This window comes from Aythya fuligula, chromosome 18 (assembly GCF_009819795.1).
Source record: "Aythya fuligula isolate bAytFul2 chromosome 18, bAytFul2.pri, whole genome shotgun sequence".
NCBI lineage: Eukaryota > Metazoa > Chordata > Aves > Anseriformes > Anatidae > Aythya > Aythya fuligula.
Genome location: NC_045576.1, coordinates 4,088,876 through 4,106,307, shown reverse-complemented (window position 1 = coordinate 4,106,307; position 17,432 = coordinate 4,088,876). Strand labels below are relative to the sequence as shown.

Here is a 17,432-nt window from a genome sequence, read left to right as displayed (position 1 = left end):
CTAAGGTGTAACAAATGGATAATTTATTCTCCATCACCGAGATGAGAAATGCAGACACACGTATGACACCAGTTTTTAAAGACTTTCCATTTTTATAATAACTTTTTTGCAACACAAGTAAGAAGATTTATACAATAAAAATTTCAACTGAAAAATACTTTTTCACAACAGTGGAGCAAGCAGTGCCATGTGTGCACTTCAGGGTACAACACTACTACAAAGACAAGATCACAGTCAAGTTCAAGTTCAGGTACTCTCTGATTATCTGCTGTCCGATCTCACTCCATGGCAATGGAACGGTTTTCTGCACAGGTCTTTACAAATGAGTTCACAAATCAAACCTCTACAGCTTACGGCTTCTGCATAGAAATCTCCATCCTGGATGGATGGTATCATGACAATTTCATTAGTTACCTCAATATTTCAGCTATTTAACACATGATCACTAAGATCTACACAGATATGCACATAGGTACAGATAGATGTCAGTACTATAACAAGGAGTGAGCCTACATTCATAGGTGTAGGCTGATCCTTAGGTCTCTGCTACACATTTGAAGATGGACACTGACCAATTGTCTCTGCTCTACTTCCCCTGAAGCTGAATTAGTGCACATGAGGGAGGTACGTTTTACAAGCAGCAGCCTTTGAGGATGACCTGGAATACACAAGGGTAATCTGATATTCCATCACCACTTTTTTTTTTTTTTTTTTTACACCAGACTCTCAAGTAGGGTAAGAACCTAATGCAGTAATTTAATAAGCTAACTTTTACAAGCTGACTTGACATACAACCTTCCTCCAAGCACAACACACAGACTGGTTCTTCCCGCAGCAAGAAAAGACAGAGGCATTTTCGGCAGAGGTCCATTCCTGTGGGCACACAGCTGGCATGCCTGCTCCTGCCCCCATTCTTTCAAATGGGAACTGTGGTCTGTTTCAAAGAATCTTGTCATCTTTTACCAAAGGCGAAAGCTACCCCTCCCTTTCGAGAACAATAGCTTCAATGACAATCAGTCCGAAAATCCAGGCCCGGCATGCTAGTCACTGCTTTGCCTTTTTCACAATGGTGCCAACAGCTGATATGACCGTAGTTTTGGATCCACTCGCACTGGTTGTCACTGTGACAACGCCTGGCAGCGTTGCAGTAGTGGTGAGGATGGTGGGCTGAGCTATCGTTGTTACAGGGATGGCTGAGTCCCATTTGCTCTTCCTCTTCTGTGCATCTGTGAGTTGGATCAAGCAAACAAGGATTAGCACTGTGTTAAAGGTCACACCAATCCTGTTGTAACAGCCTGTCTTGTCAACTCTTAAAGCACCACTGCTTCACTCAACAGCTTTCCCTCACATTAATGTCAGCATACACTGCCAGTAAGTGTTGTGGAGGAAAGGTGACTTTATGCCTCAAGGGTCAAAGTAAAACTGTACACATGAACTCCAGCAAAATGGGAGACAGTTGACTCTGAGAGTAAAGACATGAGCAGATTTCTTGACCCACTAATAAACCTCTTCACCATCTAACCCATCCCCAGGCTTTCACTGCAGAAGGACAGTCATGATATAGGGGCTAGAGGAAAGCTAGTCCGTTAATCCCTGGAAGAAATACTGTCTTGTATTATATACGCAGTCAGCAAGTAAGTTTTAGGGTTCCCAGGAAGCATTAACCCCAGCCCTACTACAGCTTAATAGGTACAGTTACAACTTGTCTTTACCTCCCACCGTGGTACTGGCTGTTGTAGTTGTTGTAGAGGCAGCACTTGTTGTTGTGCCCTTCTTAGTGCCAGTCACAAACTCAATCTGGGAAGGGAGACAAAAAAATAAGAGAAATTGGAAAAGATAAAAGTGAAATGTTAATATATTATAGTTTTTGTTTGTTTAAAAACAAAACAAAACCAAAAAACACCTCTCTGTTTTTAAAGATCAGCTTTAGTGCCACATGAAACACTGGTCTCAGAGCTGACTGCCATGCAGGAAGTAAGACGCAGTCCTGAGGTCAAAGCGTGAAGTCATGATGGTTGAGGATCCCTGTGTCCCAGATCTTAAGTCAGGTATGACAACATTTGTTAACTGGCATAAGCAGAGAAATCTGACAACTCAGAAAGGAGAGGTCCAGGTATTACAGTATGTATATTTATAGGCAGAAATCCCTGTGCTTTTTTCTTTAAGAAACGTGCAGAACAAGCCCCTACCTGCATGATTTACTGTAACTGCATCATAGCAGGAAACCTAGCAACAAGACCTACAACAGCATGCAATCTCATATTTTCAAAACTGCAGATATGGGCAAGGAAAGAATCAGATACCTGGGTTGCTGTGCAAAAAAAAAAAAACAAGTAGCAAGATACAGCATGCACTGCAAGAAAAAAATACCTTCACATAATGAATATTGGAGGAGTGTTCTGCAAGGTTAGAAGGCAGTCTCTGACTTTAGACAGTTCTCGACTGCCAGCCACTAGCTAAAAAGGCAACACCACTCTGGGACAGGAATAAAAAGCTCCTCTGTGTTCTTTTTTGGGGGAGATACAGAACAACGCACATTTTGTGACAAGCCCAGATGCTCCCAGTTAAAGTTAAAATATGCTCAACGTTTCTGGAAATTAGAAGCAAGAAGGCAATATCAAAGAGAAAAGAAAGTAAATATTGTCTCACAATGAGATATGGCGAAGAAATCAAGCTATGCTAGGCAAAATGTCATAGATTAAGACAAAAAAGCTGTACTTGAAGCAGTATCTTGCCTGTATCTGGCTTACTGCATACCATTTTATGAGCTCTGGCTTAAAAATACTGACAAAACAGCAGCAAAAACAGGGGGATAAACAGCCTAGATAAATGGACCTATAAGGAAGGGCAAACAACTTTATTTGTTCAGTCAAGGAAAAAAAAGACATGTGAGAAGAACAAACTAGGGAAAATGGGAATTATTAGTACAGAATGTAGTTCACAAAAATAACAGCAAAGGAATAAAATGAAATTTAGCAGGGAAACAAACAAAAAAAAATCCCCGCATCTCAGTCCTCTTTTGATTTTGCATAGCTACCTTTGTGCGCTCCTTCTTGGCCTTCTCCAATTTGTCCATCTCAATCTTCTGGGCTTTTGCTGAGAAAGAACAGAAGTTACAAGAAGCACTGGAAACGGTAAAAAGCCATAACTATCTTGCTCACACGCTTCCCATCACAAGCAATCAAAAACTTCAAACTGTGTACAAAAAAAAGCATTATTGCACTAAATTAATGATTTAAGATGAAAACATTGAAGAACCAATTTCAATGAAAGGGCTTTCCAGACTGATGAAGCATCAATAACATTGAGGCACATCCAACCGGAATGATGTAGTTAAAAAGCAGCATGTGATACTTTTCATTTATAAAGAAGGTAAAGACTCCAGTGCAGTTAATTAACTACAAAACACAAAGAACTAAGTTAGGACAGGAGAAAAAAAATGGAATTACCTAGTGCCTCATAATACGAATCCTCTGACCAGCCATGAGGATCGAACATATCCTAAAGATGAAAAAAAATCATATTAGGTCTATTTCCACATATATGCAAGCTCCAGCTCAAAATATTATATATGTTGCTATTCACTGATGATGTTCATTACTGATTATTTCTTGTATGCCAGTGACACAAAGATTACATCAGATTTTCTTTTATGGGTCCATGTACTGTTGTAAAAGAAGAAACAGCCTTGAAACTAAAAGGATGCTGGGATAAGATACACATTCTTCTGCTGTTCAGCTTCTATTCCCCCCAGGAGTACACACTTCAGCAATTTTCATTCACTAAAATGAAGTTGGAGACACTGAGGCTCAATACCACGTGAAAATGTTCACTTCAATGTAGAGAATCAGACAAAAGTTCCTTACAGGGCCACTAAACAAGGGTAAAGAAAGCCAGATATAAGAGCTCACAGCCCTGTATCATCTTTCACCTTGACAGACAAAATTACTGCACCTCACCTTTGGATAATTTGTACCAAGTTCATCAATAGAACAGAACTGGATCAGCTTTTCATAGATGCTGCAAAGGAAAGACCAGAAATCACTTAAAAGCTCGCTCATTCTTCTAAACTGAAGTGCTTCAGATTTGTTAGTAAAAAGAAATTGTCACCTCTTCACACTAAGAGTAAAATCAGCACCTGTGCTGCTGTGCTTGCTGTGATGGATGTGGCATGCCATTAACCACATTATTTCCCACTTCTTTCCAGTCCATCTCCCAGCTCCCACAGCAGACACATTTTCTAAAATATTTAGTCCAAAGCCTGTACATTTACATACCTAACTGCTATGCTAACCTAGTTGCTACTTCATAAAGCACCAAAGAAGAGTTTTAAGAGTTTTACCATTCCAGTTACTGTCAAATTATGCCTTTCTCAATTTTGTAAGCAGTAGCAACTTACAAAAGTCCTGCAACTGCTCCAAGCAAGAAGAAAATCCTTGAATTTTGCTGTGTGGTGCTTTGGCCTCACAGGAAAAGATGGTAGCTCACCTGGGGTTGCGGAATTCCTTCTTCCTTTGGATGATGTAGTTCATATCCATGCCCTCTTTTATTTTCCTCTCATACAGCTTTTGAATTTTATCCTAAGGGAGCAAGATTACAGGGTGAGACAATACAAAAAGGATGAGTGTTCCAGCTGACTATCAAAGCATACATGTGGAAACAAGACAACTGAACCAGTGACCTCGCACTGAGCAAGGATTCCACCTCTACCCTAAGGCCAGGCAGATCGGTTAGTACAGACACTTCCTGCTTTAAGGTCTGACAGCATCTTCTCCATGAACCACCCGCGTGGGTACAGCAATTGATCTTTGCACTTTCTGAAGGCTCCAGTGATTAAAGATTTGCATTTGAGACAGAAGATTTGCATTTGAGGCAGCAGTATATGCTCCTTGCCCTCAGAAGGGGAGCAGAAGGCAGCTCCAGCATGGACACGTGAATTCCAGGAGGGTTCTCCCTCAACATACAGTCACCATCCCACCTCCCTCCAGTCTGCCACGCACCTGAAGACAAGCTGCTGGGCTGCACTGGGCAGAAGTCAAGGCTCATGGCTATGCCTGGGTGACAGATGGGCCACATTCTGCTGGAGAACTAAAACTAAGCCAGCCCACTGGACAACATGATCAGCAGGTACTGCTGGTGGTGAATGCCAGCAGCCAAACACTCTTAGGAACGATGCACTTTAAATCCCTCCTGAGAACATTTTTGTGAAGCAACAAGCCCCTAAGATATGAAAGATATCTCAGCTGACTCAGGTGGGAACAAGCAGTCTACCTACTGAGAAGGCTGAACAATTTAAAGGTAACCATGATTATTTCTTCCTCCTCCTTCAGCAAGGTAGAAGGCCTTAGGCGTATTTTTTACTCTGGTGATGCCGAAGTGGAAACTTTTGGATGGAACACATACTTTAGCAGGATTCACAGAAGACCAAAGGCTAGGACTTCAATCTTTCAAGATGCCAGAGGTGATTCAGTTTTCCTGTGTTGCTTCCACATAAGTCACTTATTGTCTCCCTCTGTATGGGTAGTCAACTCAAATACAAAACTATTTTCCAAGGGTTCACTGACATCTGAATAAAAAGTACTTACCTAATATTTCATCAACTTTTTTTTTTAAAAAAAAAAAAAAAAAAAAAAAGCTTTGCAAGATAGTTTTCATGAGGTCCTCACAAAATTACCAACAGTCTTCACATGCAACATAAACACCATTAAGTTTGAAGGAACAACTACAGAAGGGAGGTTAATTTGGGGAGTTGAAGTGATTGAATAAACGTCCCCTTTTGGGACCTGTTCACATTCATAATGTCCATAGATGGGGAACTACTGGGTCACCTTATAACAAGGAATATTCCTCTTGGCCAAGATACAGTTTATTAGACAAATAGCTAACAGAATAAAACAGTGTATCAACAGTAAAAGCCTAGAATGTTTTGAATCTGAAGAACAATCCCATCTCCTTGCTCAAAGTGCTCTAAGATGTGGTTTGACCCGCTAACAGAGGACAGCTTCTCTCCTTTGATTTAACACAGTGAACTGCTGTCAAAGGGGAATAGAATCTGCTTTATGCTGCCTATTCTCTCAAGCTCTGTGCATTCCTCAGATCTAACACACTAATTCTCTGATGTCAGAACAACAGAACCCTCCTACAGCATAAAAGGGCGAATGGGTGTGCCCAGGTACAATAAGCGGAGGAGAAGAAAGTGTGGCATGGTGATTCAGAATGACTCACCATCCAGATCACATTAGTACCTTACTTTATAGAGCACTCCAGAAGTGATTCTTTACTTGTACTTTTACTAGGCAGATAACTGCAGTTACTGCAGTAATAACTACTCAAGCGAATGGTAGAAAACAGCAGCCACTGCTCTTTCATTTGTCCTCCAGCAGGGATGGGAAATCAGAGCAGAAGGTGCTCCTCCACTTCCCCTGGGAATAAATTTTGTTATACATAGAAGCCTACAGAATTCCTCTCAGACCAGAAGTCGAGGTCTGCCAATGGAAGGTAGCTTCAGCTCTTTTCTTCTGCTCTACAGCAGATGAGATTCCTCAATATTCAGTTAAGAGGCAGCGTTGGCAAACAGCCCCATAGCAGCTCACAGTTTGGCCAGGTGTTAAACAGCATGCCGTCAACAAATGCTCACACCAACTCCTCTGTGCATGCTGCAAGCTGGGTACATGAAATATTCCAAATGGACACGATATCATTCCTGCTTCAACTCAGAGCCAGAGCCTCAGTACCTTAGTACCATTTATTTTTTGTATTTTTTTTGTGATTTTTTTTCATCCAATTGATGAAAAATAGTCTTACATCACAAGGCAGAGCAGAGACGATCATGGAAGCAGACTGTGACAAAGTTCTAGACTGATTAAAAGTTGGTTATTGCAATTATTTGGGCGTGTACCAGTGAAAACATGCATTTGTTTTTTTTTTTTTTGCTGCCTCTAGGTTACTAGCATTCCCTCTAAATGTTTATCATCTAGCGAGATGTAGGTGGAGAAGGAATCTTATCAATGCTGCCTCAACTATTCCAGTTAGGGGATTCTCAGACCCATGTAGAAAAACAATCATTTGTTCTCTCCTACAGAGCTGAATTTGCTGAGGTAAGAGGATAGCAGCCTTCACAGTAAACATTGCTTCTGTATCACTGGTGGGGCTGAGAGCCATTTTAAAGTATAACAGGCGCACACAGACTGTGGAAAACAGTTTTAAGTTAATTTGGGATTCCTAAACTAGAATTCCTGTAAAATTTAAAGCATAAATAGTGTACACAAACTCAGTGTTTTAGAAATTCAGCTTTAATGCTGGGTTTTTGACTTGTGGAAGGACACTAGGAGTTCCCAAATATCCCCCTCGCTACTGAAATAGAAGCCTTTTAAGAAAATAATGGAAGAGAGGCCTTATACCAACCTGCAAGTGGTTAGAACATCTGCCAGGAGGCTCGGGAGGGATTTTGATTTCATCTGGAGACATGTTCCGCACTCTCTCTGAAAAAGAAGCTGTGGAGAGCAAACCAGGAATGAGTTCTGGCAACAGCGAAGGATATTTAAGCAATGTAATCGTTTTATGCCCTTGCTGGTATGACTCTAACAGTTAGATACAGTGTGTAAAGGCAACAGGAATGATGTTAACTGGTACTCGTGTCATTTTCAAGGTGCTGAGCAGCAACCAACTAACCTAAAGGTTAGGTTATTGGCAAAATGATGGGATGCTTGCTTTATTACTGTTTACCTTCTACTGTGGCTGTGTCTCAACCAGGCTTAGTTCTATTTTAAGGTGTCTCTTTACTCCAGAGGGGAGCTGGGATATACAAAAACAGCCCCTACTCTAGCTACAATTGTTGGGATCCTCAAAGGCAAAGGATCTGCAGAGAAAAGTATGCTTGTGGAATTTTCCTCTATCACCCTGCATTGTGCACAACATAACAAGCTCTTCACTACACTCCAGGTCTTCCATATACAATTTAAAGTCTTGTTCTGAGCACCTCAGATAACCTGGAGCATGATGAAACTGGTGAAAGGACACTTGGAGAGAAACAGACTGTGCCTGTGGAGGATCACGGGGTCGATCTAGAGCAGCCCAGCTCATGGCCATTTTCTGGGAGGCAATCAATCAGTTTGGACCTCATTTCTTTCTCATTTGGGTCTCATTTCTAAGACATACCTACATGAACCAAAATGGTTCGAAGTGAACAACCCTCTCCAAAACTGCCAGCAGTTAACCACAAGACACTAAATGCCATCCTTAAGTTAATATTTCCTTAACAGGCACTTTGATCTTTGCTTACAGTCAGACTGTTACTAGAAAGAACAACTAGTTCTGCAGCACTGAGGACAGACCAGTACAGACTGCCAGCTTGCTACAGCTGTTTGTGTTGGGATATACCATTACAGTACCTGATTGCTCTGTGAAGATGAGTTCACAAAAATATCAGCAAGAGAAACAGCCACATGTCCCCCTAATTTCCCTGGAGGTCTTTAAAGACACTTAGATGTAGAGCTTAGTGATATGGTTTCGTGGAGGACTTGTTAGTGTTAGGTCAGGAGGTTGGACTAGGTGATCTTGGAGGTCTCTTCCAACCTGAATGAACCCGTGATTCTATTGCTTTCTTTGCCACTCAGTTATGAGAAACCCAGGCAGTTTTGTAGCTAACTCTTGGAGCAGAGCTCTGTGTCACATTTAAGCAGCTGGGCTTGTTTTCAATCGTAATTTGTACAGAGAACACATTCCAGAGTCGCAGTCTGTATTGGAAAAAAAAGACCTGACACCAGCACAAAAGTTGTATCGAGCAAGACACTCACATTTGCGGCTCTCCAGTTATACATCTGGGAACAAAAGCTGCTTGAACTGCAGTTCCAGCACACTCGAGTCTGGCTCCTTTGACTAAAGCCCAGAAGTACCCAAAGGGCAGACATTGGCATTTGAACACTGCAGCTCTTCTGCCTTCCAGCACAGCCCATCAGATAGCTGAGGTTACAGATAACCAACACCACACATGTTCAGTGCTACTAGGGTTTCGAGTTCTTCTGCAAAAATGCAAAGCTCTAAGGCCAACATCCTTTGGAGATGCAAAGCTGGCAGGCGACCGCTCATTCTGCTTGATCAAGATGTTGCTGAGGGTTAAAGTCTTCAGCAGTTGCTAGCAATAAACAAGAAGTGTCCTTTAGCGTTTACTAAGAGTGCCTTTATGGAAGAAGGAAAGCTTGCCAGAGCCCCTACAAAAAGGCAAGGAAACTAGAGCTCCGTGACAAGGCAGACATTTGTTGTAGGTTACAGCTGCTGGTTGGACAGCACAGCCTCTGATTTAATTAGAGTTTCAGGAACCCAGAGAGACAGCAGAAAATAGACAGAGGTGGTCATAATAGACAGCACACGAGGCTTTCCAGAAAAGGTGAAAGCTGATTAATGGCTTAAGAGATTCACAACACCAGTAGGAACATTAACAAAAAAAAAGAAACCAGACTTTGTAAGGCAAAGAAAGGACTGAAAAATTCAGCCTAACTCCAGGCTAGACACCCCACAGGCTTCTCAGCTTTGCAGATGACCAGAACAAAGAGAAACAACATATTCATGGGAAGGGGAACTATAGACTCTTATAAACTCAGGAACCATGGGCTAGAACTCTGCAAAGGAGTCACAAAGTCTTAAAGAGTATGTTCAGCAGCCCATTCAAAGCTCCCTTGAAACAGAACTAACTCCCACTGAGACAACATTTTGACCCGTATCTTTCCAGGTTTTGGTGTTCATTTGCTCTTTTGTTTGAGACGTGTGAAAACAGCCATTTGTCAATGCTATACTGAAGGGGGAAAGCATCTCGTAGCTTGTAAGGAACTGGAATTAAGACATTTCTGTCTATGGCTAACCCACCATAGCCGTATGCGGCTGAAGACTGAGTCAGCAGCAAGGCTACGTGCACCCTGTTCAGCTTCACAAACCCAGCGCAGGCAAACATGAGCAGAGAAACATTCATCATTAGTCAGTTATTTCATCACAGCCCATTTGAGAATCTACATCATTACGAAGCAAAAGATGATTTAACCCCCTTCAGGCATATATACAGTAAGGAAGTGCAAAAAAACCCATGCCTTTGAGCAGTCCTCAAACTTCCTCTCCGAACAGATACCAGAAAGGCTGATTCCACAGCTTCTTCCCACCAAATAATTTTCATAGAGAAAGGGGCAGCGTGGATCATTATTCAAGGGAATCCTGGGACTTGTACATACATCCCCAGGCTCCTGTGTAGAAGATCTTGTGTTTCCCAAGTCCCTAGCACAGCTTTCCACTGGTAAGCGCAGATAGACAACTAATGCCAAGGTGTGTCCTCACAGGATACATCCAGCTGCTCTGTGCATCCTGTTATTTCTGCCAGGCTCTAAGCTTTACTTTCACATGAGTCAGTGCAGTGACACTGGCTGCAGTTTCTAATTGGACCTGTGATTTGCTGGCTCATTACCTAGAGGATCTCCCCGTGTGGACCTCAGGAAGCTGGCCGTTAGCATGATTAATCTCCATGGGCACACCCAAGTTCTGGTTCACAGTAAGTAAATATCTTCCCCTAATCAGATCCACAGTGCAGATAAAGAACATTTGAAAGAACTAAGGTCGTACAACACAAATGCCTTGACTCAGAAAGTAGGAGCCAAGGCACTGCCAAGGCCAGCAGCTCAAAGCATCCTGCTGTTGAAGAGGGACAGGAACACTCTTAGTCCCTGCATCCTTCCACAAGCTGACCTAAGTGTTAAGAATTTCATCAGCAGAAGCAATGGGTGCTTGTGGCTTTGTGTGTAGTCAGTGTGTGCAGCGTTGCAAGGCAGGAATAGTTCAGCTGTCCTTTGGCCAGAGCCAAAGGAGCAACCAACTATCAGGTTGTATTCGGCAAAGATTCAGCATCTCAGTAGTCAATGGAGAATATTTGCTTTCCAGATCTTGATGAGACAGATAAATATAGCACTTTCATCTGATTATCTGCTTCGGTTTCAGATAGGTGGGTTATTTGGCCAGTATATACACAATGGTACAGACATATTGCACAGGAGGACAGAAAGCACCACAGGGCCACACTATGTGCCCAGCTCATTTCCAGAAGAAAATGACTGCTTGCAGTGCAAAGGCTATGCTGGAGACGTGGATGGGAGAGCACACTAGAACTTTGATTCCTACAAATGGGTAGAAAGTTATCCCAAGTGTAGAGAAAACCAAATGAATAGGGAGTGTAGGAACAGCTGGCTGGACCTGGGCACAGGGGGGTGTCAATCTCCTGAGGTCTACTAAAGCACCTGCTCCCCAGGTGGGATTAAAACCTCTTGTCCCCTTCAAGGTTCACTTATATGCTGCTTCTTAGGCAACCACAAGGGATTCCAGGCAGTATCAGGTGTCAGTTTGTTACAAAGGCTGCACTCCCCCCAAAAAAACACAACAAAATGTCAAGCAAAGACCTGGAAAGGGTATTCAGAGGGACATGGTTTTCCCCTGGAGAAATGCAAACCACTGGTGCCTGGTCTCTAAAACTGTGTTCTCTGGCACTCTAATCAAATCTGCTTGGCATAAACCAGGGTGTGTGTGGGTTTCTAATTTCCTGGCACCAGAACAGCCAAATCACAGGGAAGAACTGGAGGCAACAACATGCCAGTGAGTCACCCATCCATGGAAGGACACTAGGTCCCTTTCTGCTCTGTGGGCTGAGAAATGCAGAAAGAGACCTGCAACTCAGCCATATTTTCTGCTGCCATGAACACTGACTTTGTGCTCTGATATCTTAAGAGTTGAAAGAACATTCCTTATAGCCCAAAAGGTAAACAACTATGCTGCAAAGAACTTCAGGAAGAAAAAAACAAGCATCCTAGAAGTATTATGTTGCAGAGCTGCAGAAAACAGCAAATGCAGATGCGCTGCGAGCACTAGAGTGCTACAAAATAAAGAGGGGGAAACTGGTGCAGAAATTTATCAAAAGACATTTCAAACACACCCCCTTTTCAACTATAGTGCAGTTGCTGCTCTAAACCTCCCCTCCCACTCTTCCAGGCTTTGATTACACAAGCACTAACTCAACATAAGTCAAGATACCCATGCCCTTTCCCAAGTGCTCATCCTAGAAGTTTTTTTTGTGCCAACTCTAGTACTCACACAGCATGTATTAAAAATATGACTGAATAGATCCAGCCAGAAGCCTCACATTGGAAAAAAAAAGAACAAGGAAGGTGGATCTCAGTTGGCTCCATCTCCCAGACCAGCTCACAGCACACAATTTTAGCACGAGTCCACAGGAGGTAAAACAGAAACATTTTGGCAGGAGCCTACGTTTATGCTGTACCTAAGCAGCTGCGTAACCATAGACTTTAATGAAGGTGACGCTGGACAACATCAGGTTTCCTGAGAAGGGCAAGCCACAAGCTTTTAATGGAAAAAGCCATTTTTGAAAACTGTTTAAGGAAGACTTAGACTTCCACAGCGTGATATTAAACAAAATTTTAGATCTCCAGTTACTCGCTTTCTGTCTGAAAATCCTGCAGGTTTTTCCATTCAAGAATCCTACCTCTGAAAGCTCAAATTTCCAGGAAGGGAGTGGTTCTTATATTACCAACCATAAGGCTCTTGCAACAGTTCCTTTTCAACTAGATAAGATATGGTCTAATGCAAGGGACCTACAGAATCCAGCACAGCAATTATGCTGACTTCTAGTAACTGTTTCTGCACAAAGCTAACCTTAAATGCTGCTCTGTGCACACCGCTGTTGGGAAAGGATAAAGACGTATTACAGCCTTCATCCACGTCTCTGACTCACCAATCTGTCCACCCATGAGTATGTGACACTAACGGATACCCTCTGTGCAGTTTCCAAACCTGCATGCAAGCCTGGGTTATCACAGGACATGAGATATTCAGTCTCAATCTCCCGTCAATGGGGCGGTCACTGGGAAAAAAGCAGACTGACAGAATTGTCACCCGAGCCTTACACCTTAGCTAAGAAAGGACTTACCACTACATGGCTTTATAAGTGCAGAGCTTCACTCACATGTAAATTAGAGGACAAAGGGCAGATGGTTTTCAGATATTCTTTACTTTTTACCCTACATGCTGTTGTCTCCTGTTTTTCTAATGTGCATTTTAGGGGCAGATCAGTATTCTGGAGAAAGATCTGTTGTAATCCATGATAACACTGGTTAAAGCAACTTTGTCCTCTAGAGTATGATAATTCAATTAAAGTGTTAGGTTGGTGCAAAGTCTGGGCAGGCCAATTGAAAAGGATTCAAGTGCAAACAATTCAGGGTCATGGCTTAACATCTTAGCATTTACTGTCCAATGTCTTATTTTACATTTACCACACTATGGCTGAAATATCACACCTGAGCTTGGACAAGCTGACTTGACAGATAATGAAGTACCAAATTCATGTGTTTTTTTGAATGGTACTATCATATGCTACCACACAACCCTACCAGTAACCTCAGGAACAAAGGGTTACTTCAAGACAGTAAGAGCTTCAACATAAAATACAACAGCACTTTCTCTACAACCCCTCAGAGAGCAAGCAGAGAATACTACTTCAAGCTGACTATGCTATGTTTTCCAAGCATTTTTTCCAAATCTAATAATGGTGCAACAAGTAAATGAAATGTCAAAAAAAAATAAATTCTACAATCATTACGAAAGACAAGATGCCAAATCAACACATCAGCTATAAATTGCTAAATGGACCAAATTTGGGTTAAAAAAGTATTGAAACACCCTAAAGTCAGAACAAGTCACCTTTATCCTTTCTGGTTATACTGATGTTCACAGGGGCATCTGGACAAAGCTACAGCTTTATTGTTTTCAGGCTCATCTAGAAAAACATCCACGTTAACCTTTACGTACCTGTGTCTCAGCCATGTAATGTATTTTCATATTTTAGGCATGGCACCCTTCTCCCAGATGAAGACTTCGCTGAAAATATTCCACTGAGGTAAAACATTGGAGGCAGTAACTCAAACTACAGCACTGCCAGGAAAGAGTGGAGATGTCTTCCCCCACCATACTTACAGGAACAGGAGCCTTGAAGGTCTAGTTTGAAAAAAAAACATGTGAGTAAATACTTCTGAGCACTTACCAACTAGCTCCTGAGGATCTCTTTTCTCCAGTTCTGAGAATTCCTGAGAGAAAAGGGGGAAGAAACAGATTTTAGTCAAGGTATTCTTCCAGTCTAAAAAGCTATAATGTCCATTTGTTTAGAAACTCTCATATTACTTCTGAGACAAAAGAACATATATTAAGAATGAAATGCACGTTATTAGATCATAGGGCAATGTTTGTACCATGGAAAGTCAAAGCCTAACAGGATGCTCCATTTCCTCTCAAAGCTAGAGTCTAAATTTAATGAAAGAATTAAGACTTTGTTTCTGTGAGTCCTGAACACTCAGCTCCTTTTGAATTCCACGAAAATTGCCGTGCTTGAAGCCTTTCCTCAAGATAGATCAAACCACAGATTCTTCATTTGTGGTGGCTGGGCTTTGGCACCAGCCAAGAGCCAGTGTTTTAGAGCATAGCTAAATAGCAAGCTTGACCCAGCCCCCCAAACTTCTTAATCCACAGGAATGCCTCCCAAAGGCAACTGACAGTCTAAGCAGGGCCTGCAGGATCCATTCCCTGGGGCTACACAGGAACAGAGGAAACGCTCCCAGAGCCCACAGCCCTCTGCAGGCACCCAGGGCTCTGCGGCGTCCCCAGCTGCAGGGGCTTGCCAGTTACCTGTGAAGACAGAATTCGCCACTTTGGCTTTGGCTGATAAACCCTGTAAGAGCCAAAATGCTGAGGAGCGTGGTGGTGACGTGGAGCCTGCATTCCCAGTTCGGAAGAATGCTCCCACCTGGCTGCTACTTCCAGGAGTGATACAGATCTGCTCTTCCAGGAATTCTCGGGCAAACTGTGTTTGGAGATTTTCTCAACACAGCCAACCCCTCCTTAGTTACACGAATTACGGCAGATTCAACTGCAGGAGCACAGCAGATTGTTGGGGCAGTCTGCTAAGCAGGAGCGTTATGTAGGATGTTTTAAAATACACTTTCACCATGTTGAGACTAATGTTCAAATATTTTGGTACTTCTGCAACACCCCGAGGGAGCCCAAGCAATATCAAGTTCAACACAAATAAAGTACTCTGAAACAATATCAGCTGTATCCTAACATTGTCCTCTTCCCTCTGCCTCCCTCCCAAAGACTTTCTGTGACTCACTGGACTGTGCGTCCAAAATTCCTCAGTGCCTCCGAACACAGAAGCTATTCATTCAACCTGACACAGACAGAGTGCTGCCTCCTCGCTGCTTAGTAACCGCTCTCTAAATCCCCTCTTTGCCTCCATTCCCAATCAGGTGAGAGACGGACAAGGTGAGGAGAAAGGAGCAAGGTCACCAAGCCAAATCTGGGAACAGGCTGCATCGAATTCATTGTGAAAAGCCAGCGATTGCCAGAGAAACCAGAGCCCTCGGGGTGCAGAAAAACAAATTCTTTGTGTGGCACTAGCCGTGATGTGGCATTTTTCATAGTCATTCATGAAAAAAAGCACTGTTTCTCCATAAGAACGCTTGGATCACAAATAAAAAAGGCTGAAGCTATTTCAGAAAATCAAGTACATGAAGGAACACGCATCCTCCTGCGGGCCAGCTGGCGAGGCACCAGGCCCTTTGTGAGGCACAGGCCCTCGTGTAACAGCTCCGACCGCGCTCCACATAGTGCATTAACACCTCTCCTCCCAGGGTCCTCAGAAATGACAAGCAGGAAAAAAAAAATAAAATAGGATCATGGCATTTCAAAGCAGGAAATCAAGCATATGCCAAGATAAGGAGCTCTCTTTGGTGAGTGCACCGGGCAGGAATTCAGGGAATCCAGGCCGTGCTCTCCACAGGCCTACCCAGACGCAGCATTAACGTGGCAAGCCTCAGCCACGTCGAGAGGGCAGTAACACGGTGAGCCTCAGTTTACCACCAGGGAAACGGAGACAATTCCGTGGTAGCTATCAGATTGTGAGGACAAACTCAGATTAGTGTGGAAATGTTGCATTCAGCTTGGAATTGTTCATAGATTTACAGATGTAGAGAAATGTCCAGGCAGCATACGGTTACCCACCGGGCAGCAAACACATTAGGTCAGCAGGCTGCTCTATCTCCTCCAGACAGAGAACTTGCTAGGTATTTACTTAAAAGTGTTTCTCACCTTGGTTTGAGACAATGAACAAATTGTTGTGGTGAAAGGAGGTGACTGCTTTTGTTCCAACCTTACCTGAATCAAATTGCCTAGTCTTTTCTTTTCAAAGTTCTGTTTTAAATGGACTGAGAGAGAAGAGGGAGAAAGACTACTAGAAAAGGGGCTCCTGAGCACCTCTTGACGCTTACCCAGCACTATGCTTATTATTCCAGTAACCCTCCCACCTTCTGCTGCCCAACCCTCCTCCCATCATCCAAGAGAAAAATCCCCAACGAGACCAAGTGCCAAGCATTACTTAAGCAGCCCGGTGGCACAGCCCAACTCAGGAGCTTCAGACCTGTACTAAGTGCCCTCAAGAAGGCCGCCCTCTCATTTGGCCAGGGCATTTGCTGTAGTTCTGAAGTTTTCTGAATCCCATTTTCAAGTCTCCTACAGCTGTTCAGGACCAGCACCAAACATAAGCACACAGTCCACAGGAGACATGCAGTAATATTCTGAGATGATTTGATGGCCAAAACCTCTCCTGATACATACCTTATGTTAGACAAGCATCTCTTCTGAAGTGTCCAATGTGTTTAATCCTATGTTTTATGAATTTCTGGAATCATCAATAAGTTTCCTGCCACCAGAAGCAAGTTTTACTTCAACCTGTATCCTTTAATCCTAGAGCTACAGCACGAGTCCACCCCATTTGTAACGGGTGGAATAAAACCTGTCCTAGAGCCACTGCTGTGCATCTACCTGGCCTGATCGCCTACACCCATCTCACCACAGCCGCTCGAGCAAGTCTAGTCTCCACATCCTCCGGACATAACTAAGACACCAGAAACCCTAGAGCTACATCAAGCAAAAGAAAACAAGCTCACTAGTGTATAACCACACCTCGCTGCCCAAAGGATATGAATTTTGCTTACTGATGAGTTACCGCGTACCAACACCCACTGCTTTGTCGTTAACGAGCTGAAGACATCAACACAGCTTTTCATTAAGTCGGACTACTTTCAAGCCTCCCGAATGCCTTCCAAAAACAAAGGGATGACCGACTCCTCCTCCCGTGCTTGTTCATATTTGCTCAGTTTACTGTCCAACACTATGGCAAGGCAAGTATCAACAGCTTGGCTGAAGATGTACAGTTTGGCTGATGAGAGATTTAAGAGGTCTTAAGACGTCTGAGGTTCAAACCTCTGAGGATCTACTGAAGATCTAGAAATTAAGGACGGTCATACCTTTAGTCGAGTAATGCCCTACATTCCTCTAGGCTA

General features: G+C 43.0%; 1 protein-coding gene across 2 annotated transcripts in view; it reads right to left on the bottom strand.

The window, feature by feature from the left end:
* Positions 1 to 652: 652 nt before the first annotated feature.
* SAP30BP (SAP30 binding protein) overlaps positions 653 to 17,432 on the bottom strand; it is a 31,220-nt gene continuing 14,440 nt past the window's right edge. For both annotated transcript variants that reach the window (XM_032199560.1, XM_032199561.1), the window contains 8 exons: positions 14,081 to 14,123; positions 7,405 to 7,493; positions 4,489 to 4,580; positions 3,960 to 4,020; positions 3,450 to 3,501; positions 3,038 to 3,096; positions 1,713 to 1,797; positions 653 to 1,226 (listed from right to left, as the gene is read on the bottom strand). In XM_032199560.1, coding sequence (XP_032055451.1) covers positions 1,045 to 1,226; positions 1,713 to 1,797; positions 3,038 to 3,096; positions 3,450 to 3,501; positions 3,960 to 4,020; positions 4,489 to 4,580; positions 7,405 to 7,493; positions 14,081 to 14,123 — 663 coding nt within the window. In that variant the 3' untranslated portion in view covers positions 653 to 1,044. The remainder of the gene's footprint in view (positions 1,227 to 1,712; positions 1,798 to 3,037; positions 3,097 to 3,449; positions 3,502 to 3,959; positions 4,021 to 4,488; positions 4,581 to 7,404; positions 7,494 to 14,080; positions 14,124 to 17,432) is intronic.